Genomic DNA, 25,278 nt, shown 5'->3' with positions numbered 1-25,278 from the left:
ACTCCCAGTCTGTCCCATCTCTATAGATTCTTACTATGGAGTCTACAAAACCAGAAGCAACAGTACATGTTCAATATCCCATGCAGTTAACAACTATGGCTAACCTTCTAAGGATAACCAATCTTACTCCAATAAATAGTGTTTTCCAACTCATGTGCCTGCGAAGGACCACATGAGCATTGGCAGACAAGACAACGGTCTATGGCATACTTCTGCTCATTACTTTCTTTCCATTTGTGTTCTTTGATTTTTGAGTTTATCCTTATCTCCTGAAAATGTGCCTGGGTCCTATCGGCCAAAGTCTTTACCACTGAAGACCATTTCCTTCTATCTCTCTACTTTCTCCCTAGGAGTATTTTTTAAAAATAAAAAGAAATACAGAAATGTTGTTTAATTGAAAGTTAGTGTGGACTTCAAAATATTCCACACTTGCCAAAAAAAAAAGGATTGTAGACAGGATGTAGACCCAACAAACGAAAACTATGGCCTATTATAATACACGATTTCCTATTGCCTCTACTGGAGGAAAACTTCAGAAGTAACCAAGGAATTTCTCACTTATTTACATATAAAATATTTAATGAGCTTTTGAGAGTACCAAAAACTTAAAGGAAAGTTTCAAAGAGATGTTGAGGAGAAAAAAAATCATATTTTCCCCTAATGCCAGAGAAATAAACTACCAAATCAGTTGAAAAGAAGCTTAAAAATGCAGGCTCTCTTTTCAATAGATTCTGTTCTGGGCAAATGGTGCGCGCACGGGGCCCACACAGGAGAGCGAAATCAGCAGTGACTAATCACGGAACTGTGAGGGAGCACTACGCTCTCAATTGCACTGGGCAATCTGATTCCTAAACTGCAAGGAGAGAAGGAGGGTCTGAAGCAATGTGCAGAGGGATGCTCCTTTTTGTAGGTTGACAAGAAAGCCACCGGAAGCCACTTCTGACTCGTCATCCAGTTTCTAGTACTACAAATATTTATATGGTATTCAGCCCACAATGCTAAGTGCTTGGAACACAAGGTTGAGCCACACTGTGCCTGACTTTAAGGTGTGGTCCATATAGTGTAATCTCAGTTATCCTTACAAGAAATTCTACTTGGTAGATAACATCTCCGGCTTACTAATTTGGGGTCTGAGATTCAAAGATGATTGCCCAGAGTGTTACAGTTCAGAAGTGCTATGTGTTCTCTTATCTATTGCTCTGTCTTGAGTTTGTTTAGAAAACCAGAGGAAGTTTAGAGATGTGGGTGTTCCCTTCCAGATTGGGTAGGAGTATTCAGGATCAAGGAAGACTTTTATGGAGGAAGAAATATGTGACTTTGTGCTGGAAAGCATGGATAGGACTTGGATATGTGGAGCCTGAGTCAAAGGAAAAGATGCAACTGTTCTGGACAGAGGAAGCATGTGATGGGGGCACAGGGGCCTGAAGGAATGGAAGCGCGCTTAGGTACAGTCGGGCTGGACTATGTGGGAAGACACCAAAGGTTACACTGGAAAGGTGGGCTAGGATGAAACTGTAGAGGGTCATGAATAAATGAATCACAAATGAAGATATGAATACACATGCTTTTTAGCAGTTGCTCAATACAGATGAACTTTCAACCTTGGAACTGAAATTTTAGAACCTTGTTTCCCCTGTCCCTCTCTATGTTCCCAGACAAGGACAAGAATGATCTATGGCATGGTAGGGGTGTAATGGAGTAGTGTATGCGTGGTAGACTAATTCAGAAGCCATGGGCCGTGAGCTTAGAAGCTGGGGCCATGAGCTGCCTTTCTTCAGAGAAGAGTTCACCGCTGTGAACCTGCTTTTTCTTTTCATATATGTATGCGCTTGTGGTGTGCATGTGTGGATGTGTTTGCATATGTATGGACATGTGGGGGGTCTGCATATGTACATGTGTTTAAATGCACATGGAGGCCCAAGATTGCTGTCAGAAAGCATCTTCAATCACTTTTCCACTTTGTTCTTTTAGTCTAATTCAGAACTCCACAGCATACTTAGTCTCTGAAGCCCTCTTGCTCTGGGGATCTCCCGTCTCTCTGTCTCCTGAGGCTGGAATTATAGGTAGGGGGTTACCCACATGTCATTTTATATGGGTTCAGGGGATCTGAACTCTGGTTGTCAGGCTTTTATGGCAAGTGTTTTAACCACTGAGCCATCTCTTCAAATCTGAACCCACTTTATCATCATTGGCACCCATGGGAATCTGAACCGAAGTAAAGATATAACTTCACTTAAAATTGCCTTAAAGCTTCACTCTATGGCCTTTTGTTTTCGTCTAACCAGAAAAGCCATCTATTTTTGTGAGCAAAACTAACATTTGGCAATTAAATGTTGCATTTTAAATCTATCCGTGCTGAATGGATGTTGGTATCTATTTTATGGTTAAATGTGAGACACATGTGGTAATAAACACCTATCCATGTAGTGTCCCTGTAGATATAAACAGCAAGCTCTTAAGAGCAATTTCCATATTGCATAATGAGTATCAGCAGATGGAATTCATTTCTAGATTATACAAATTTTGGTTACGCTCGAAACATCAGCCTTAACACATTTGTATTGGAAAGGAACATTTTAAAACAGAGGTATTAACAAATCGGAGATGAAATGGGCACATCTGGGGATGACTCATTCTGCATTGAACAAAAGAATTTCCTTAAAAGCATCCACTCTCCAAACTCCCAGCAGAGTCAGGGGCCTTCGACTTGGGGCTTCCTCTTCTCAGCACGAGACTCACTGCCTTCACTACCTTGATTTAAAAGTAGAATTAGATGCACAGTCCAGGTCTGAGAGCGTGGTGTTTAGTCCCATGACCAATTGCTTAAAGCGATTCACCATTTCTTGTTGGTCCTTCGCCATCTTTATATTGCTATAGCCAGTGTACTTAATTTTATTACTTAGAGGCAAGGTATATTGTGGTTGGATTTTAAGAGTGCTTATATAAGAACTAAAAAAAAATCCTAGGAGATATAGTTCTCTTGTGTCTGAATCTTAAACCTGCCTACTGTGAGAGTCTGTGACTTTATTGTTGGATAGCTTTAGAAACTTACGCATATGTGCAAGGCATAAGTGTCATGAGAATTTTGAAGCATGAAAAGGGATCAGGCTTTTCTTTCTTTTTGTCTTTAAACCAACGTCTTGGTTGAGCATAATATTTTTATTTCTTTGATGTGTATTTGCATTACCTTATAAATCTACAAGTGAGAATGGTTTCTCTGACAAAAAGGCAATTCCAAATGCCATTTAAAATAGGAAATTAGTTCCAGAACTTATTTCTGAGGCACAGCTGGTTTTCAAAAAAAAAATGCCATGAATGATAGTAATCGAGTTCAACCATCACAGCTGACTTCGGCAAAGCCACGCCCACTCAGCTACTTTGCTCAGGTATTCTAATAGATGTTTTACAGAACTAATTAGAGAAGGTCTTCAAGGAGCCTAGGATCACCAGCCAGATTTGACTTTTAAGTGGTAATTGTAAGTTGAATGTTCTTTTCTAAAAGCCATGGAAAAGGATTATGGACAAAAGCTTAGTTTTAAATATGAAGTTAATGCTGAAGGAAAAAAAAATCACTTTACACTTTTCCATTAATCCTAAAGAAAGATGGGTTAGTACAAAGTTATTCATACATTCTTGTTACATGCACGTAGCGTTTTCTCCAGAACAGAGTGGAAAGCCATAAAAAGCTACAATAAATTTTAAAACATGAATACCACACAAAGTGTATTATCTAAGCATCACGGAGCTTGGTAGCAACACACAGCTGCAGTTTTAGTTACTTGGGAAGCCGAGGCAAAAAAGGATCCCAAATTAAGAGTCCAGCTCAGAAAACTTAGCGAGATTCTAGCTCAAAATAAAGTTTAGAACGGGTTAGAGGTATAGCTTAGTAGAGCTTATGTTTGTCTAGTGTGCTCAAGGCCCTGGATTTAACCCTCAGTACTGCAAATCTAAACAACAGCAACAATAAACCCAGAGAACTCCACAGAGCACCCTGGGATACAATTAGGAATCAGTAGCAGGGAGCTGTTTGGCAAATTCACCAACACAATAACCCAGCACAATCCTGAGTCAAAGAAGAAACCAGACAGAGGACGCTGGAAAATACTTTGATATAAATAAAAATGAAGATACAATCTAGAAAAATTCACTGGTCACAGGGAAAGCAGCGATAGGAGCATCGTTTATAGTTATGGGCAACTACATCAATCATAAAGATTTCACATCCATAATCTTCCACCTGGCTTAGAGGTATAAAAACCCACGTAGCTCAGTCCTTAGCACAAGCTCCATGCTCAGGCAATAGGGCATACATGTTTGCACCCTCCTGACTATGGCATCTGACTTCTGGAAGTGTTTGCCACTTGCAACACTAACTTAGCCCAGCCAGTGAGAGGACCAGAGAGATGTGAAACTAAAATGAAAACACAATCCATCTATTAGCTTCTAGAACAGCCAGGTCCTGAAGCACTGGGGCCCTGTAACAGTCAAATGACCAAGAGAAAGTGTTTTGGAAAACATGAAGTTGTTTTACAAATGGAACAAGTATAAATATTTATATACACAGACACACAGAGCATAATTATTGAGATGAGAAAAGATTAATCTTTGGAAAAAAAACAACACAGCTTCATGTGATGTATTTTTAAATTCAATACCCTTCCTAACCTTGCCCTTTTCCTTTGTTTCTCAGGATGGAAGTAATTTTGGTTTAACTTTGGTACCACAGGGTGCTGGGAAGCCAGCTAGATCTCAAACTCTCTTCCTTTTAGTTTTAAGACTAGTACATGTATTTTATATCGGAAGATTCATTTGGGAGTCATGTAGGTCATCATTTGGAGAGGCTTGTTTGAATTCTACGCTTACTGGTGTTTGCCTTTGCAACTAGAACAGATGTGGATGGCAGGATGGACTCATGCACATTGAAGCAGCCCTTTTCTAAGAACTGTAAATCCTCTGGTTGCTAAAACATCAGCGATGAACTAATAAACCCTTGCGTGGGTGTCTGGTGACCTAGTTGGTTCCATCCATATTCATTTAAATGATGCAGAGATGTTTTTCAGCTTTTCTTTCTCTAAAGTGCTCCCCTTGGTCTCCCTCGCTGTGCTTGCTCTCCAGTGTTCTACACTTCTTTGTATACTTTTGGCTGTAAGACAGAAATAAAAGCATCTACCCTACAGCATTTTTGAGAGAGTAAAATGAGTTGATTTACATAAAATGATTAAGATTGTGCAGTAAGTGTTCCAAAACATGAGCTCCTGGGCCGGCAAAGACGGCTCAATGTGTAAAGGTGCTTGCCACCAAGTCTAATGACTTTTGAGTTTAATCCCTTAGACCAGTGGTTCTCGACCTGTAGGTCATGATCCCCTTGGCAAACCTCTATCTCCAAAAATACTTACATTTTGATTCATAAACAGTGGCAAGATTACAGTTATGAAGTAGCAATAAAAATAATTTTAATTTTATGATTGGTGTCGTCATAACATGAGGAACCATATTAAAGGGTCGCAGCATTAGGAAGGTTGAGAACCACTGCCCATAGTGGAAAGAAAGAGAACTGATTTCTGCAAATTGTCCTCGGAGCGCCATACCTTCTCACACGCTGAATGAATGTATTAAAAATTCTAAAACACCTAACTATTATTGTTATGCCTACCCCAGCATTTCCTCCTTCCCGCTCTGCCTTCTGACAGACTTTTGTATCTGCTCACCTGCCCACCTAGGAACACAGACTGCCTTCTCGCCACTTTTTTCTTCCCCACATTGCCCCATCCGAACAAGTAGGCCCTGCTGGCACTTCCTACGCCTTCACCTTTCCCCACAGAGTGGGCTTTCCAATGTGCAGCCCTGGCCACATCTTAGTTCTCACCACTTGCGCTCTCTCACCACCTGCTCGTCCTCCAGGTACACACACACTTTACTGCCAGCGAACCACAGTGGTACATCCAGCGATGCTCCTCTGTAATGTTACGCTGCAAAGGCTTAGAAGGTCCCATTTGCCCTCAGTGGAATGGGGTATTATGACTGATTCCTAGTGTCTTCCATGGAGAGGGATAGGAGCTAGGAGGTAGCTAACACACCTACTGTAAACGTACAGGCCCTGCCAAAGCCTCCAGGTCAAATTCCCTGACAAGGTGATGTACTCTCTAACAAACCTTTCAGCCCTAATTCTTGTTTCTTTCTATGCCAGCTACACCACAGAAAACCCCTAAATTCTCGCTCACCTCCGTCCCTTTGCTTATACTTGCCTGTCAGTTTTCCCTCCCTTTCGATCTGTTCTTTCCTATTGAAACTTGCTATGTTCTTTCAAGCTCAGCTCAGGTTCTGACCACTCCAGGATGGGTTTGTAGCTTTTCCTTTGTGTTTATATAACTTCCCGTGCATACTGCAATCTGTGTTTGAACAGCATGATAGTCTAATTTTCCAGCTAGATGTGTACATCTTTTCTGTTTGCCTCCTTTTCTTCCCTCGATCCCAACCATATGAAAACCAGCAGGTATTGTGCCCATTCGGTTCGGTATGGTCAGCGCCATGTAACGGACACTGGGAGTTACCTGACCTCAAGTTGCCAGGAAGAATATTAACAAAGCACTCTGCCTAGGGCGAAGCTTCACGGGGGGGGGGTGCCTCTGAAGTGGATTTAAAAGATGCAGAAGGGGAAATAATTATGGGCTAAGAGATCAGCATGTGCAGAATAGTAATTGCTTATTGAAACCTATCAAAGCAAAGGCACTGGACGAAGTGCTTTATGTGTATTACAGGGGACTTTACAAAGTCCCAGCCAGGCCTCAAAGACTAGAATGGCAGTGTGTGAGAACTAGAAAGCAGCCGGAATAGAGGATGGGGTAGGGTTAGTGGGAGCCAGGACTGGAGAAGGCTGGAGCCAGATGAGGAATGACTAGGTTAAAGTAGTTGGCTTCGCTGCCACTCATTCCTCCCTAGAATCCAGGGGCAGCAAGGAGGACATCTTTCTGACACTTAGCTGGATACTGAGAAACTCTAACCTCTCCTTCAGGGAAGGCATGCCACCCTTCACTCCTTAGACTAGTCCTGATTCCAAACTTCCTTTTAGCAATATTAAGCTAAATGATGGCTTCTTTGTTTACATCTAGAAAGTCCTAGAATACAGTATGCATGAGTCCATAGATAGTGCCCAGACCATCATCATTGCCTGCCTTTCCAGTCTATCTTTCTTGCCCTTGCTCGGCTGTCATTCCAGATGAAGTAGCATGTGTGTGTGTATGTGGGGGGGGGGGGAGGAGTAAAGCCAGAACAGAAAAAAAAATGGAGAGAGAACTTCATGGCTCCACATTCTAGATTCCCGGCTCAAAAGTAGTGTCTCAGATGTGGAGTGTAAGATGTAAGAGCGATCCAGAACTTAGAAATTCGCAGGCATGAAATCCCTGTGTTTCTCTTCAGTATGGAGTTAGTCTTTCAGCGTTGTGTGTCTCAGACAGGTTCAGAACTTGGCAGGAGCAGAGTGTGGCCCTTCTTAATATACTGCTGCATACATGTGTGGTTTGATCACATTTGGGGAGACTCTCATTTCTTAGTTTTCCAGCTATTGGTGGGGTATTTGAGTATGAGACTGGTGGGGTGTGTGAGTGTGTGACTGGTGGGGTGTGTGGGTGTGAGATTGGTGGGGTGTGTGAGTATGAGATTGGTGGAGTGTGAGTGTGCGATTGGTGGGGTGTGTGAGTGTGTGACTGGTGGGGTGTGTGAGTGTGTGACTGGTGGGGTGTGCGAGTGTGCGATCGGTGGGGTATGTGAGTGTGAGTAATGCATTGTTCCCCTGCACAAACCAAAAGAACACTGAACAGGAGAGTGGGGGTGTGTTCCAAATTTAGCTTTCTTTCCAACCTCTGCCCATATGGTTGGTGGTTTTAAAAAAATGATCACCAGGCCAACAAAGTGTAATCTGATATTAGGAGTTCCATTCCCTGTGAAACCAGAGCTAATAGCAGCACACGGGATTCATTTGTCCTAATACCCTCTGATAGAGAAGCTGAAGGGACTCTCCAAGTGGTCCTCGCCTCTATGCCCCAGTGAACTGGCCTATCAGTCTCTCATCCAGATTTAGGATGGAACTGATGAGATCTCCATTGGTTAAGAGAGACTTCAGAAGGAGCCTGTCAAACTCAATAAGGAACAAAGAGCTTTGAAAGAGGAAAAGTTTATGGATCTGGTTAGCAGTCTCAGAGTTAAGGAAGTTTCCAAGCCTAGGATTCCTAGAAATCAAAGTGGCTAACATGGAGGGGCTCTTTCATTTGTTAGCATAACTTTGGAAGAGAGGAACTTCTCTCCTTGGTGGAAAGAGCTACCCCTTTAAGCTAAGAGCCCCGAAGGATGAAGGAAGGCAAACACATCTTCCCAACGCACTTCCTCACTGCCGTGGTATGCTAGTAAATATTTAACAACTGGCTCTCAAAACAAGAAGTATGCATGCGCTTTTATTTTCAGTTTTATTGGAATAAAGGATTGCAACAACTGACTTATAGATAAAATATATGATATGCTTTATCATAAATTTCATACGGGAATAGGTTTTTACAGAATGCTTTCATTGACCTTTTCTTTGCCAGGTTTGTATCTGCAACTAAACTACATTGCAACTGATAAACAAGTACGATTCTTACAGGAATATCAGTTGATATATCGGTTTACATTAAGAAACTTCAAGAAAGTGAAGAAACAAAAGCATCAGTGGGGACTTCCCTCCATCAGTGACCAGAGTGAGATATTTACTATTAGATAACAGTTTTCAAATTCTGAAAGAGTATTTCCTCAAATGGTGCGCTACTCACCATGAGAAACCTATAGCTACAACACAATAACAAGCGCAAGCCACAGTACCAACGTTCTTTCCCGCTATCACTCCCTGACGTCTGGATTCTAGGCAACCGACACAACAAGAACTCAAGCCCTGATTTATTGTGTTTTCTGACTTCTAAGGGAGGTCTACTTCCACCATCAAGCTGCATACGTGCTGGCACTTGATGCGAGGGGAAACTATATAGGGTTTCTGCCACACAGATGCAACAGACACGGTTATCGGAAGTGACACAGTAATTAGGTTGGGATGGGTTTGGAAAATCATCCTTCTTGGAATAGAATGCATTTTATTACAGATTCATGAAGCTCAATCTTTATTAATAATGGTTATGTCCAACAACTGGCTCACAGAAATTCGGAAAATGTAACAACTGACTTTTATGGTACAGAGCCACTCAACTCAAGTAGACCATTGCCCTCATCCCGTTTAGATAGCTTTTGGGCGGTTCCCACCAAGGTAAGGAGGGATGCCAAGCAGACATACACAGAACAGGCTACCTCCCCCTGCTCTGAGTATGCTCTGTTACTCGGCCGCTTATTGCTGATTTGTAAGAAGATAACAGAAACTGAAAGCCAGCACTTAAACTTTTATAGCATTTCTACAGATACTTTGGTTTGTTGAATCTTGTGATTAAAAACCGTGGTTTATCTTTGGAGGGCCTTTCTGCTAGCTCCTTTTTTCGAGTAATGTATCTTTATTATATACTCCAAAAGTATTGGTCCAAGATAGCTTTTGTGGAGGAAGTTGTGGATCTCTTCTTTCATGGGTAAGACCTCTAAACGATGGACAACATCCACATCTTCCTCATTCTTAACTTGTGTGGACTGAACACTGGTACTTACTTCCACTCTCTTCCCATCGCCACTGTTTAAATTCTTCTTGGTGCTTTTTAGCTATAGATGGTCACCCAGTGCCTGGACTGCCTTGCTTAGTTGACTGAATCCCTACTTCTTGGATTAGAATAGGGATCCTCCTATCCCAGTTCTCACAAGTTCAGCTATAGGAGGCTTAGGGGACTTGGAGTGAATCAGTTCATCAGACAATGAGAGTGGGATTCTTTGCTACCCTGTCAGATATGGGGTAAAAGGAAGCAAATAAGAGAACTCAACATTGTGCATGGGGGTTGGGATGTAGCTCAGTGTAGGGTGCTTATTTAGCATGCATGAAGTCCCAGGTTTGTTTCATTTCTCAGTAACGTGAAAACCAAACCAGCACTGCACATGGATAATTGGAACATCTATCTTCTTACTTTGTGATATTGGGGATGGAACCCAGGGCTTCCCGCACGGTAGATAACCATTCTACCACTGAACTTTCTGCCCCGGTCCTGAAACATGTGTTGAAGGGACAGCTACTAAGCAGGTCGGGGAGAGGAAGGAAGGTTGGGGCCTGATAGCTAAGTCCTTAAGGGAAGGCTGGGAGCAGAGGACCCAGCACAAACAGACCCTCCTAGTTTGTAGCTCACGGAGGGACGTGATGAGCAGTGTAACCACCGAGGGAATAAAAGTGGAGTAAAGGCTTTCCTCCAAATTCTGGTGTCTGGGATAGTCTGAGAGCAGGAGGAAATCTCATTAGCACCTTCAGGATAAAAAGTGTAGACATGGGATGAAAAAGACATGCTTGAAACCCTCCCAGGAGCTCCCGGGTACTTGGGCAAATCGCTTTACTCTGAAAGCCATCCTGGAGGTGCTAATGAGATCTCCCCCTGCTTTCACACACAGACTGCCTGCAGATCCCAGCATTTGTAGGGCAACCTCCACTCTGGTTTTATGTACTTGGTAATTATATCACTGCTTAAGTCCACCCACAAGTTACAAATAAAGAGAGTCTATGCTTAACGTAAGCCATGTACATTAGGACTTATTTAAAATAAAAAGATAAAAATCAGAAAGTGTATTCAGAAATTATCAGAACCATAATTTTTTTTTTTTAAAAAGCTGAACATGGTGGCTGACACTTGTAATTGTAGCATTTGAGGGCCTGAGCAGGGACGACTGCAATGGGTTTGAGGTGAACCTAGGCTACTTAGTAAGTTCTAGACAGACCTGGGCTACGGCATGTGATCGTGTCCCAAACAAAACAAAACAAAGCAACAACCAACAAACAAAAGTAAAAATTTTAAGTTAAATAAAACCCATGGATCATTTTACCAGATGACCAATTTTTTTCCCTTAGGGATTTTCCAATCACAGCATTGGTTTAACTAGAAATCTCCATCTTTCTTTCTGTTCTGATAGCTTATCCAGCAGAAGAGACCATCCCATTTGATGGCACACAAACTCACTCTGCCACACTCCCCCCGGCCATCCCCTTCTTTTCTATCTATACTTGCAAAGTTTAGTTGAGCCTGTCACTAAATTGGTCAGCATCGCTTCTTTCCAGAGAAAACCAACTGCAACCCAGGGAGCCAAATTCATAAAGGTATTTTCTTTTTTGTTGAAATATAATAATCTTTAAGAAGTTCATACTATCCATAATATTAAGCTCATTCTTAGTGCTATGTGTAAAAAGAGCAAAAGGAAAACTCATTAAAAAAATGGCCCTAGACATAAAGGCATCATAGCCCAAGCTTCCTATGGGGCAGTATCACAAGGTGGAGACCTGGAAAATCAAACCTAAGACTAATCTCATCCCAGATAACAGACTCCTCAAAAGCACCTCCAACTGTGGCAACTTTATAAAACGATTTCTACTTTTCCTTCTCTCGTCTATCACCAGCTTACCGTGTTAACTCCCCAGTCAACACTAAGATGTCAGGAAGGCTCCTTTCTTGGTATACATCTCAATTGGCAGATAATATCACTGTTAAAGCTCACATCTAAGTCCTTCTTTGTAAGCCCCAGGAGCTGCAGAAAGCTCTAGGGGGAGCAGAGATTGGCTGTCTTGTCAATCTATTAGCAAGAAGCACCTGGTCTCTGTGTGAAGTGTGTTATTATAGTGAGCTCTGCTTCCTTTGGCATCCCGGCGGTATTAACTCCCTAAAAGCAGAGACCTAGACATGAAAGCAGGCTGCTTGTAGCTAAGAGCAAGGTAGAATGGAAAGAAAGCATCAAGGGCTTTTTCTTGACCCTCCGCAACAAGTTGTCCACGCCTGCCCTCACTGCCCCACTGCCACCAAAGAAAACAAAATGTAACTAGCTGTGATTCTTTCAAGATGTAGGTGCCTACTACTGTTGAGACTCTGGTTATTTGCACAACTCAGCAGACATAGTTGTCATTGTTCAAATACTTTCTCACTGTAGACCACCCTGGGCTAAACCAAGTTAATGAGTGACTGAATGCCCCCCGGGGGGGATGGAGAAGAGAACACGTGCATAGTGAAGATCAGTGGACAGGACATTTGGACCACATTTTTTAAAATTTTAGTTAAAGACTTTGGCAAATAAAATTAATTTAGAACCACTAGGACTAAATGGTAGTCATTGTATTTTAAATGGGCACGCTGTTTTATAATTTTGTAAATATGTTTCTGGCCACCATCACATATGCTTCAGCAACTCATGAGCTGGGCAGGCACTTTATCAGCAATTTCACAAGTGCAGATGCTGAGGCTTAGTGGAGCTGAGGGATGTCTAAAAGTCACAGCATTGGGAAGTGGCAGAGACAGAATTTGGATCCAGTTTCCTTGACTTTGTGGACTCCTTGGGTTTTTTTTTTTTAAATGTCTCAAGCTTCAATGCTCTACATATTGAGAACATCCTGGTTGCTCAAAGACAGGATCCACTTCCTAGTAGATGGAATGGGTGCTTCTGCACTAAAGCCACGTATTCAAGGAACTGATACCATAATAAATAAGTTTGGACTACACGATCTTTCCTGGGAGTTCCAAACATGAATTACTTAGGGAGTCGCAACCTGCAATGTAAGTGTCAGAGTTCTGTATGCTGTGTTTCCAGTAGGTTGTGCAAACTGTAGAATTCATTTTGGGAAACTTCCAAGGCTTATAACGGGATTTGTTGCCAACTGGTCAGTGTAGATAGATATATTACCGCTTCTAATGTATTTTGAGCTCTGCATTGGACTTGTCATGGCTCCCATTGAGACAGCAACCCAGGATGTTCATTCCTCCATAAGCGCTGTGTCTGCAGATGTCACCTGGGATAAAAGGCTGATCATAAGATCCACCGCTGGTTTTATCCCTTTCACTAGACCAGCCCATCAATGAATTCTTAATACACAATGCTTACCAGCTCACATTTATTAGGATTTAACTTGACAGTTTAGAAGAATACACCATTGAAACGTCCATCCCCTTTGTTATGCCACAAGCTTGTTGGGAGTAGATAAAGTTGTACTTGATCATTTAAAAAATGTGGGTAGCACACGCATGTAATCTACTATAATCTATTTAGAAAGTAGCTACACAAAAAAAACAGAAATTCAAGATGATTCTAGGCCACATAGTGTGTTGGGAGACAAACCCAAGGCACATGAGACTCTATCCCCCTCCCCCCTAAAAGAGAACAGAAATAGAAAATAAAAGTACATGGCTTTAAAACAGTTCTCAATCAGTATTTATTCAAAGTTGTTATTTTATCTATCAAGTATAAACTAACTGTTGAGAAAGAATATCTGATATAGAACTATTGGGTCTGTGGTTGAGAAATCCTGTAGCCACTTCCACAAGACTGCTAGGAGGAGGCAAGTGAATAGGATCAGTTAACTGCCTATTCCCTCCTCTCTCTCTCTCTCTCTCTCTCTCTCTCTCTCTCTCTCTCTCTTTCTCTCTCTCTCTCTCTCTCTCTCTCACACACACAGAGAGAGAGAGAGAGAGAGAGAGAGAGAGAGAGAGAGAGAGAGAGAGAACGGTAAAAGGGACCAGCACCGGCCAAGGTTTCACCTTCAGACTTGTCTAGTTAATGACCAACGAACAGGTTTCCATTTGCAGTCCTCACACACATCTGAGAGACTGAAGTGTCTTCAGAGCAAGCATTTCTAGAAGAAATATTTATTTGTGGACAAAAAAATTCCTCCATTGGTTTCATCTGGGTTTAAGCTCCGAACTCAAGTTGACTAGGAAGAGGTCAGAATATATAGTTGCAGGCTAGTTACTGGTTTTAAGTGGCTTGTCGTGTGTTTTGAATAAACAAAAAAAGGACAGATCTTTATTTTGAGACATGACCTCATATGGCCCAGACTAGTCCCAAACTCCTCACACAACCAAGTGGTAGAAGATAACCTTAATTTCTGATCCTGTCTCCACCTCCCAAGTGATAGGATGCCATGCATTTCTCACTACAGTGGGTTTCTAAGATAGCACTGGTTTCCACCCGTAGGCTCTTTGAGAGCCTATCTGTATCAACAGAAACTAGAGATCAACGCCCTTCGTAGCAGGCATGTGGTTTTGAGGGTGGGGGTACTGGGGACTGGGTCCTATGCTTTACATAGATCTTTGTTTTAAATATCCACAATTCTTTAAAATAAGAAACAGAGTTGCCGCCATTCTTCAAATGTGGAAAGAGGAGAAGAGAGATGAAGTACATGACGCTGTGATTTGAATGCTCATGTGCCCTCCAAAATTTATTCTGAAATTTAATTCCCAGCACAACACTATTGTGGTGGAGATGGTGGGCTGTTAGGGGGTGATAAGGATGTGGGAGCTCTGCTCCCATGTAGCAGATTAGTCCCTTACAAAAGGACTGGAGAATACCAGACGTGCTCAGTTTTGTCCTTCTATCTCCTCTGCCAGGTGAGGAAACAGCATTCACATCTTCTGCCATCTAAGAGTGCAACAAGGACTTTGGCAGATGCCAGATGCTGCCGCTTTGATGTTGGACTTCTAACTGCCGGAACTGTGAGAAATTAATTGCTGTTCTTTAGAAACCACCCAATCTAAAGCATTTGTTAATAGGAGCACTAAAACACTCAGGATGAGGAAAATGCACTATTCTCGGTAAGTCATGAGAAAAGATGCAACTGTGGTGAAACATTGCATAACAGTCACCTCACCAAAGTATTAAAGTCAACTATCAGAAAGGAATAGAAACCTTGAGGAATTCTATTTTCAGCGTAGAAATAGGAATTGTGGCACCCTGGGCTTCATGGTACATTTCTATAATCCCACCTGAGGCAGGAAGATTTGGGGCAATTCAAGGCCATCCTGGGCTATACTGTAAAACTTTGTCTCCCCCCAAAAAATCCCCAAACCAAACAAACCCATCAATACATCAATAACAAGCCCATTCCTGAACAAAACAAAATCTGTAAAATACAAGCAAAGGGAAAAGATGGAAGAAAGGAAAGATGGGATGGAAGCGAGATCATTAAAAATAGAAGCATTTGGCAGACTTTAGGATGAGTTTTAAAAGTGACTATACCCCAGGAATCTTGGACACATATAAAGTCTTGGTAATATCCAGCTGTACAAAAGAGGTCTAGGTGCAGGCGGGTACTTTGTAAGAAGGCGGGGTGGAAAAGTCAGAGTGGTTAGAATGGGGAAAATCAGGACCATTCTAAGTGGAAATATCTCAGAAGAGAACAGAGAACTTGCAAGGTTAGGTGGAAATGTATAAAAAGGTATCCCCCAAAGACTCTTTTAAGTGTTTTGCCAGGAAACACAGCCAAAGAAATGATCACAGACTGTTGGCAGTAGACAAGTCTGTAAGGGTTGTCTAGGCATTGTCATCTTTATGTTATAGATGGAGAAACTGACTCCTAAACACTGGAAGGGACTTTCATTAGGACTCATGGGAGTTAGAAACACAGCCCAGGAATAGAACCTGGTAGACTGGATTGTATGTAGTGCATCAAAAGATGGGAAGAAGTGAGCCAGAAAAGCCAGCCAATAGCATCACTCACTGGTTATGATGTAAAAGGTCTGTTCAGGGACAAAAGGAAGATACAAGAGAATTGAACAGACTCTAACCCATGCTCTTTATTCCTGAGCTGTCTTCTGGGGGAGGCAATTTGCAGTACTAAATGAAATGGTAAATGTACATCATGTTCCAAATCAAGTTGACTAAATAAATGGATGATGATGAATCACCAGGACCACATGGCATCTGCCCAGATTTTGGATGAAATTATGTAACAGCTAAACAATGCGTATAGCCTGCCATTCCAAATAGCTATTGTGCCATGAGCGTGACAGACTGGCAATGAGTTTCTTCTCTACAAGAAGCATTTTAAAGGAGATCCAATGAAGCACAGGCTGGTAGAATCATTGATCTGATTAAGCACATATAATACTTTGGAGGCAAGGCATCATTTCCCCTATAAATTAAATGAACTACCTTTTGCATAATGCACTTTACAGTTTATAAAAGCCTTCAGGCTAATCATACCTAACAACCTGACTAGCATTCTTGGAGAGGATCAATGTGCATGTGAACAAAGGGACACCAAGGATGCAATCTAAGTCCATTTTGACAAGGCCCTTGGCAAGGACCTTGTCAAACACTGCTTATAAAAGTTAGGTCACTTTGAAACTATAGAGCTTTTTTAATGGAGAGGGCCAAGTCTTACAGGCAGGAAGTCATGATTTTGAATAAGCAGAGAGACTTTGCTGGCGAAATATGAATGGTGTTGTGTCCTGAGGGCCAGGGTCAGGGCTGGGATGAGAGAACATTTTGATGAATCATCTGGGCAACCTTTAGAATGTAGATGGACCCCAAAGTTGCCAGATACAGGTTGGGGCCATCCATAACCCAAACTGCTTCGGGTTTTGAAGTTTTTCAGATTCTAGGATATGTGTGAGGCTATGGGAGAAACAGGAAACGAAGCATCTTGGAGACCTTGACCAACAGAGTTTCAGGCAGAAGGGATGCATTGAGGAGGAAAAGGCATGGTGGTGAAAGTCTGTCTCTTCCCTTTAGAGAAATCTCCTTCCTTCTAGGAGCACAACTTTATCAGGAAGAATTTGATAAAGGAAATAACCTGTTGATACAAAAGGACTTAAAAACTCTGAGATACAACAAATGTGAGGAGACTTGGTTCTGTTTCTGCATTTCCTTATTGACTCCGGCATCCCTGGCATTGCTTTTCTTCTACTGCTATTGTTTTTCACACAGCTGTACAAAGCCTTTCTATATCAGACCACTGTGAGAAAAGAGAATAATAGACATTCTCTCAGAAGAAGGAAAAGTCAACATATAGCTCTTCCTTTAAAGTTAGTCCATTGTTGAGCTACTTCCTTTTTGTGGTGTTGGGGATTAAAGCTAGTACCTCATCTCATCCATGAGACGCAAGTACTCTACCCAGCTACAGCCCCAAGCCTCAGTGTAGGTTTTCCCAAGACTCCCAAGGTACCATTGCTTTCTACAACCAAGAAGAACCAAGGCCAACTCCAATGGGAAAACAGAGCCAATGGCTCAGCTCAATTCACTTTCAAACAACAAAAACAGGACCTTTCTGATCTACCCACAGATGGGGAAACTAACAAAAGCAAAAAAAAAAAAAAGCTTCACTTTCTGAGAATGTCATCTTTCTTAAAAGAGTTCATGGCATCGTCTGCTGCAGGGATTTTAGAGGAGGTCTAGCAAGCGATTGATTTCTGACTTCTGAGAGCATCACCATTTTCAGCCGGTTACCTGCAAGGAAGCGGAGTTGGTTCTTCACTTTCATCATTCCGTCCCCGGAGCTCCCAATGCACTCGTCCTCATCGTCACCGCAGTCTCCGCTCACCAGTCCTTCCTCATCCAGGCTTTTATCCACAGCTTTACCCTTGGGCACAGACATGGTTCTCAGGAGCTGAAAGAAGATAACAGGATTATAGAAGCTCTCCTTACATTTTGCTTATAGGTTTAGAAGAATGTGTTCCTATAAGAGGTATTATAAAGTACACAGTTTTTAACAACGGCTTTCAACTGGGCATAGGAGCAAACCCTACGAGTTCCAGCCAAGAGGGAGGTTGAAGCAGCGAAATTGCGCGAGTCCAGAGGTCACCACCAGTTTGTATAATATAACGAGCCTCCATTTTAAAAAATCATTTTTCAAATTTAACTATGTGTAAATTGCTTACACATTTTCGAGCTTCATACAGAGAGACAATTCTACAGCATTTGACATGACACTTCATTCTTCTGCTCCACTTAAACCCCACTGAAGCCAGGGGATACATTGCACTTTGCATATTTATAATATTGTATCTAAGTTTCTGAGAGTCTCTGTGTCAGGAGAATACGTATAGAGAACTTAAGACTTGACAGGTGAAACCTATGTGTCATCTACAAGGACACAAAGGTCAGAAACAAATTCCCTACCAAAGTGTCCTGGACCAGCATTTTTCTCCATTATATGAAATCAATAACTGTTCCTAATGGAATGAAGACAGAACTGTCTCTTAATTGAATAGTGCTCAACTTAAATGATCACTTACAATTGTCAAATCCCATATTTTGATCAGTAGAAAGAACGAAACAAAACCATGAACAGCTCTCTCTTCTGCAGCCTTTAAATCAGGTTGCTTGATCATAGCCAATATGCTTAGCAAGAGACATGTTTGTTTGGAGCTCTGATGCAGAGCTTTTAGTCACGTGACCTAGTTTTATGGGACTCCTATCATCCCAAAGTCTCCCCACTGACAGACCCAAGCTTGCAGTATGAATCACCCTTTAGGGTCCATTTTATTTCCATTGCTACTGCTCTCCAAGACTTCATGTCACTATCCTCAGTTCCTGCTCCAACCACTGTCTCATCATCTATTTGGTCCTCTCAGCCCCACCCCTTGTTTTTCAATGAGAGTTGGCGATAGTTGATCTTGATTATCAACTTGACAAGATTTGGAGTGAGCGTGGAAGAAAGCCTCTGTGGATGCTTGGGAAGGATTTTCTAGATCAGGCTGGCAGAGGTGGGAAGATCCACCCCCAACTGTGGATGTCACCACGCCATAGCTGGAGTCCCAGACCCTATGAAAAGGAGAGAGCAAGCTGAGACTCCCATTCTACTTCAGGACTGTGACGACAGAGTGACCAGCTGCCCCATGCTCTCGTCAACCCTTAGCCTTCTCCTGGGAGCCAGAATTGCATCATTAGTACCAAATATGAGTAGTTCTTTTCCTCATGCTGACAGCCTCTCTTTGTTCCTTTTCAAGACAATGATGTGTAAACATTCAGTTCCTTGAAATGCATATTGATGTATAGTTGAGGCATACTTTATGTACTTCCCACTTCATAACAAAAACATTAAATTCAAAACACTAGTGATGAAAATGGGCTTAGTTTAGTTCACAACACAAATGATCTCACAAGAGTGTTTCCTTGACATGTACACTGATAGATAGTTGAAACATAAATACGTTGTGGATTTCTCACTTTGTAGCCCAAAATATTACAGAATTTTACGTAAGGGTTGAGTGTTAATAAAAACCAGTAATTTTCACAGCTTTAGTATTTGTTGGTGCCTGCTACTTATTTTTCCTGCAAACATATGTAGTGGTGATTAGGGTGACTAGGACTGCATTTTAGAGTCTCTGCCTTGATTTATAGAGTGGTGCTAACATTTGCCCTAGTCAGTGATTTGGCAAATACCAACACAGTAAAAACAAATAAATTTTTAGTGTTGTTGTGAAAGTAGCTTCGATCTTGTGGCTCTCTGGAGTTCATGGACTTCCAGAGTTCATAAACCATTCTTTGAGAACTGTGAGTCCATGCTATAACAAATATCACTATAGTTTAACTAAAACCTCCAATCCATCCTGAACCATTATTTCTTATGGGAAAATTGCTTTTGACATAAGCATTTCATGTTAATTTCCAAGAATGCATCCTCTGTGTATACCACGGACTGTTTGAATTAGAATTTTTTACATGAGGAGATTTTGTGGTTAGGTATACATTAGTGAACTTGCTATTTTTCAAGCATGTCTCACATTTGAGCTTTTTTTTTTATTAATACCCTCAGTAAACATTAACTGAGAACATACTATGAGCTGTTGCTCATTTCTGTTTATTGAAAGGCTTCCAGATTTTCAAGCCAAGTTCAAGTGCCATGTCCTTAATAAAGTCTTCTTGGCAGATGATTATTATAATTCTCTCCCTCTATCTCCCGCGAGTGTTTCTTTCATCTCTACCCCCTGAATGGCACTTTCTATATGTGATCTGGTATTACTTATGTGGATTTATGGTTTTTCCCACTACTAGACTGTGAGATGCTAGGCATTTCCAACTCCACGGCATTTAAGGAAGTGTATAGTAGACACTCAATAAAGGTGCTATTGAAATAAAGCAAAATGACGTGGCATGGCAGATCTTTACAGTTACTTCCATAACTGAGAAAAGGAAAAATCTCAAAGCCAGGATTCATTGTAGAAGAACTTAGAAATGGACATCAAATACACCTTTTAAAAACGGTTTATTTTTATTTTATGCATATGCATGTGTGTATGTATACCATGTGCATGCTTGGTGCCTGCAGAGACCAGCAGATGGTTTCTGATACCCTAGATTGGAGTTATGGGGGTTGTGAGGCATTTTGTGGGCATTGTGAACTGAATCTGGGTCCTCCAGAAGAGTAGCCTCACTGAAACAGCTTTGGATGACCCTGGCTAAGACCAGTAACTTATTTTGAGGGGTCATTTTCCAATCTTTTACACCATGTCCCCTGTATTGTTGGGGAGCTCTGTTTAAATAAAGAGAATTTTTAAAAAGCCTTTAAAATTTTGCCAAGGAGGATACTACTTTGGGTCTTCAGTTCTGTTCATTTTGGAGACAACTGCAGCATGGAAGGGTGGCTATGACATCTTTTGTAATGATTCCACACCGACAGCTGCTGGAGTCTAGCCTTCTTACACTAACAAAGCAAATTCGAATCAAGAGAACCATTGTTGATGCAAACTCCTTAAAGAAGAGACAGAAGAAGAGAATTGGAAGAAGGACAATGAGTCTGAGGACAATCACCAATAAATGACTATGGATTTGGCTCAGAAATCCAATCAGCTAATTCCATTTCACAATATTGAGCTCTTTGTTCTCTCACTACTTACAATGTCCTTCAGACTTAACATTCACGCTATAAAAAGGAGATCGGGAGAGACCGGTACATAAGCACAGGTAACACAAAGGGCTTAGTGGTGTTGATGAACTGTTTGTCATTTGCAAAGGACAGTATCCTGTCAGCTTTTAAGAATAAGCCCTCGGCTCGGAGTAGCGATTAGCAATGTCAAATATTATTAAAATACAAATCTGACTATTTCATCCACTGTCCACATAGTCGGGCTCTAAATGTGACGCATCTGCCACACGTCGCTTCGCATACAGAAAAATGGACAACCCAGCATTTTCCATAGCTGCTACCCTCTGTTCAGGCATTTTTACCTACTGTTATAGTTAGCTAAGTATATACTAAATATATATTTATGCATTGTCTCTAAGATAAAGTCTTGCTATGTATCCCAGGTTTGGCCTCAGACTTGGGGTTCTCGTATCTCAATTTCCAGAGTTTTGAGACAATAGGCCTATGTCACCTTATCTAGGTCGTCACTTTATTTTAGAATCTATTTTTAAATGTCTAAGTATCATGTTATGGTTTTCATCTGTCTTTTTTCTTTGTCTTCTAGGACAGAATCTTACTACATAGCCCAGGTTGGCCTTGATCTCATAATCTCTTGCTTCCGTCTTCCCAGTGTTGGGGATATTGCCATGTATCACACTTCTGGGAGAGTTTGAATCAGAAATATCCCACGCGTGCTCATATACTAAAGGTTTAGCTCCCAGGATATGGCCTTACGGGGGGGGGCTAGAACCTTAAGGAAGTACGTGGGGCCTAATTGAAAGAAGTTCAGTCACTGGGCTTGTGCCTTTGAAGAGGACATTGGGTTCTTAGCTTGTTCATAACATCCTTCCAAGAAGCAAGTGAGGCAGCTGTTCTACAATGTGCTCATTGCCATGATGTCCTGCTTCTCCACAGACGCAAAAGCAATAGCATTAATTGTCCACTGACAGGAACCTGGGAAACCCTGAGTGAAAATAAACCCTTCATCCTTAGCTGATTATCTCAGATGCTTGTCATAGTAAGAGAAGCTGATAGATGTGGTAGGTTTGCCCACCTATATGGAAAAGTCAAGGGAAAGAGAATCAAGCCCTCTGGGGGTAAAACTCTAACATATAATGTTTGTGGATTTTTTTAAAAAGGGAGGCTTTAAATTGATGACATTTATACAACAAATCTTGAATATTCTAAACACACATACTTGGGCTGTAATCCTGGTTTATCTAGTGATTAAAATTTTACTCTCAGACAAGCTGCTTAATCTTCCTAAAACAAAATGTGAGAAATAATGTTTGCCTCACAGAAGTTTTATAATGAATGAATAAGATAACTATAGTATTTCAACTATGGTAAAACATCTACCAATTAGGGAATTTATCAAAATTTCCTTAACCATTTTCTCAGCATTGAATATTTGCTTTATGGCTACTTCTGATTTTCCACACAAAGTCATTCTCATCAGGTTGCTTCAGAATTTGGATCATTTCTTGAGTAGGATTACTAGGTTAAAGAGGGTGTACATAGAGTCCTTAGACACCAGGGCAGTGAGTGGAAAATTTCTATAAAAATGATCTAAGATGCTAGCTGGGAATGAAGTCACCAGGTGGGGATGTAGCTCAGTAGTAAGCACGTAGGCCTGGCAGGCCTGAGGTCCTAAGTTGGATTCATAACATCTCAAAGATAAACAGACAAAATCAAAACAAAAACACCAAAACCAAAAATAAAACCAGGCTCACTAGTTCAGAAGCTCTGATCCTAGCGGAAAGTATATGTCTGCGTTTCTAAGTCACCTGCATTCCAGACTCGAATGTGGGGGAACCACAGACAAGGTATTTTTGTTGTTTGTTTTTTTGTGATGAAGTTTTATTATGTTCCCAGGCTAGTCTAACACTTTGGGTTCAAAAATATCCTCCTGCCTCAGCTTCCTAAGTAGCTGGGATTCCAGGTTTATGACACACTTTAAGAAAGTTTTCTGCCATGTTACTCTACTTCTTAGAAACTCTCTGGAACTGGCTTTAGACATGAATCATCTAAGTGTTACTATGCGTGATTACGTATGTTTGGAATTTTGTTACTCTTCAAACCAGCTTATGAAAAGAGGGCAAACAATGGAATTTTTAATCTTCCCTGAGGTGTGGCCATCATGACCTTTTGCCCTCATAGCTAATAAATCCCCCCCCCTTCAAAGGAGAATGAAAAACCCCTTCTACAAAAGTGATTGACTTCATTTTATTATAAAGGGAAACATTGCAAAGTTAGCCTAGAAGCAGGTACTCAGGTTCATGCAACAGAAGGAAACAAAACCCTGCTGTAATTACCTAAGAAAATTAGAAACCTGATGCAGGAGAGAGTAGGCTTTCTAGAACACAGCCACCTCACATTCTTAAATCCATAACCAAGATCACAAAGGGGCACAGCATCATGGGACAACAGGATTTGGTCAACGTTCTTGTCATGCTTGGTTGACAAGAGAACAAAGATCAGAATAATATGCTTCTTGTTCTTATGGGGATCAAATATGCACAAATGGGGCCCATGGCAGCAACAAGTCTTGATCTGTCTATATGGTCCGGACAATGTGCCTCTTGTTACTGTCTTGATTGTAAGGGCAAGAGTCTTATCAGTCCCACACTGGGCCGGGACATGTTCTCTCCCATGATCTTTGAATGCTGCCCTCCAATCTGTGTGACAGGGAAGACTGCCTTTCCCCTTTTCTGCATCAAGGGGACACTCTGAACCTCAGACGGTAGGCCAGACTAAGTCACTGGGTAATTGAGAAGGGTCTTAGTAAAAAATATCCTTAAGTCCTCAAGTCCAGAATGCTTTTAGAAAGATACTATTATGTAAAGACATGCATAACTGAGACTTTCAGCTTCCCTTTGCCAATCTGATTGCCTTGATTTCAGATAACTTCATATTCTATGGCATTTTCTCAGAGGTTAGATGTTAACTATAACTTGATGGGAAAGACTTTTACTACTGGGTGAAAAAATGAAGAAAAGGCAACAAAACCAAATACGATGGTGCATGCTTTTAATTCCAGCTACTCAGAGCAGAGGTAATCAGATTTCTGTGAGTTCAAGACTTTCCTTGTCTTGAACATAGAAAGTTCCAGGGTATCTAAGACTTCATAGTGATACCTTTGCTTCCAAAAAAAAAAGAAAGAAAGAAAGAAAGAAAGAAAGAAAGAAGGAATAATAAAGTTCTTAATGACATTAGATGCTTCCTGCTTGCTTTCCATATACTATGTCTTAAATAACCTAACTATCCCATCATGAATGGGTTTGTTTTGAAAAGCTTTGGGCAGCTGTGAGACAGCTGGATGGAGTGAAAAATGCCATTCCTGCTGCTCCACAGCTAAGAGTTTTCTTGATTTTAGGCTCCTTGACATTCACAAAATAATAAAGGATGAGTAATAAAATAGATACTGTAAATATGGTACTTGGTATATAGTTTGGAGATTTAGCTGGTGTTTCCTTGAGCTACTCACAGTCCCTCTTCTTGGCATTTTTTTTTTATTGTGGGAAATCCAGGTTACATTTTAAAGCTATTAAGCTAGGCTTTCAAAACTGATTTGGAACTGTTTGGGTGTTTCACTTTATACAACCTGCAAGGAATGTTTTGGGGGTCTGGCTTTCTATGTCCACAGTAATGTAAACACATGCTTTACTGTTTGTATTTAAGTAACGTAAGCTAATGGGAAACAAATGTGGTGACTCCCATGAATCTTGGACTTTTTGGAATGCCAGTATGATTTACACATTGTGCACATCCACAAGGCCTAGCATGTGACCCCTGCTTTGCATGCATGCTGTCTTTGAACAAATGCACCAAACCACAGCCACAAGTAATTGGAAACAATTGCAGCTCCACACTTTTGAGATGAAGCCAGAACCCCAAATGCACAAGGTTAGAATGAATGGCTATATGTGCACTTCACACACTGAGAAGGCCAGGCTGCATAGCAGTTAAGAGTGTGAGCTGTGGAGTATGACCAGCATGGATTTAAATCTCTACCCAACCAATGTACTAGCCGCAAGACTCTGGACATATCACTTAGCCTCGGTGAGCTTCAACTTTTTTACCTGTAAAATGGGCCCAATACTATTAATTCTTCAAGAAAAAAGTATCAACATTTACATTTTTAGAGTTCTATAGATGCTTCTTCTCACAGAATTCTCTACAATTTGTAATTATACATTTCCCTGTTGTATCTCTGATAAATTAAAGAAGCGATAGAGTCTTGCTTGGTTACCTGTGTCCAGCATGGCATTTGACATGAAGTGAGGTAATATTCAATAAATGTTCATTACATGGATGAATGAACATAGCAAAACAAAGCACACATGCTTAGTATATTTCCTGACAAGGTACTATGTTCTCTGGCATCTGTACACTGCTGTTCACGATGATAATGACCTCAAGGAAGGAGAAAGCAAAGAGGGACAGCAGGCCTCACCACACCAACAGAGGTAAAGGGCTTGTTGAATATGTCTGTAAGTAATGCCACATTAAGTGCTATG

The 25,278-nt window shown here is 41.2% G+C and overlaps 1 protein-coding gene across 1 annotated transcript in view; it reads right to left on the bottom strand.

Moving 5' to 3' along the window:
- Gpc3 (glypican 3) overlaps nt 1-25,278 on the bottom strand; it is a 348,387-nt gene that overhangs the window by 24,264 nt on the left and 298,845 nt on the right. The window contains exon 7 of the mRNA XM_048450333.3: nt 17,359-17,518. Within this exon, the coding sequence (XP_048306290.1) occupies nt 17,359-17,518 (160 nt within the window). The remainder of the gene's footprint in view (nt 1-17,358; nt 17,519-25,278) is intronic.

This window comes from Myodes glareolus, chromosome X, assembly GCF_982192425.1.
Source record: "Myodes glareolus chromosome X, mMyoGla1.1, whole genome shotgun sequence".
Taxonomy (NCBI): Eukaryota; Metazoa; Chordata; class Mammalia; order Rodentia; family Cricetidae; genus Myodes; species Myodes glareolus.
The sequence above is the reverse complement of the archived record's forward strand: the minus strand, read 5'-3'. Positions and strand labels throughout refer to the sequence as shown.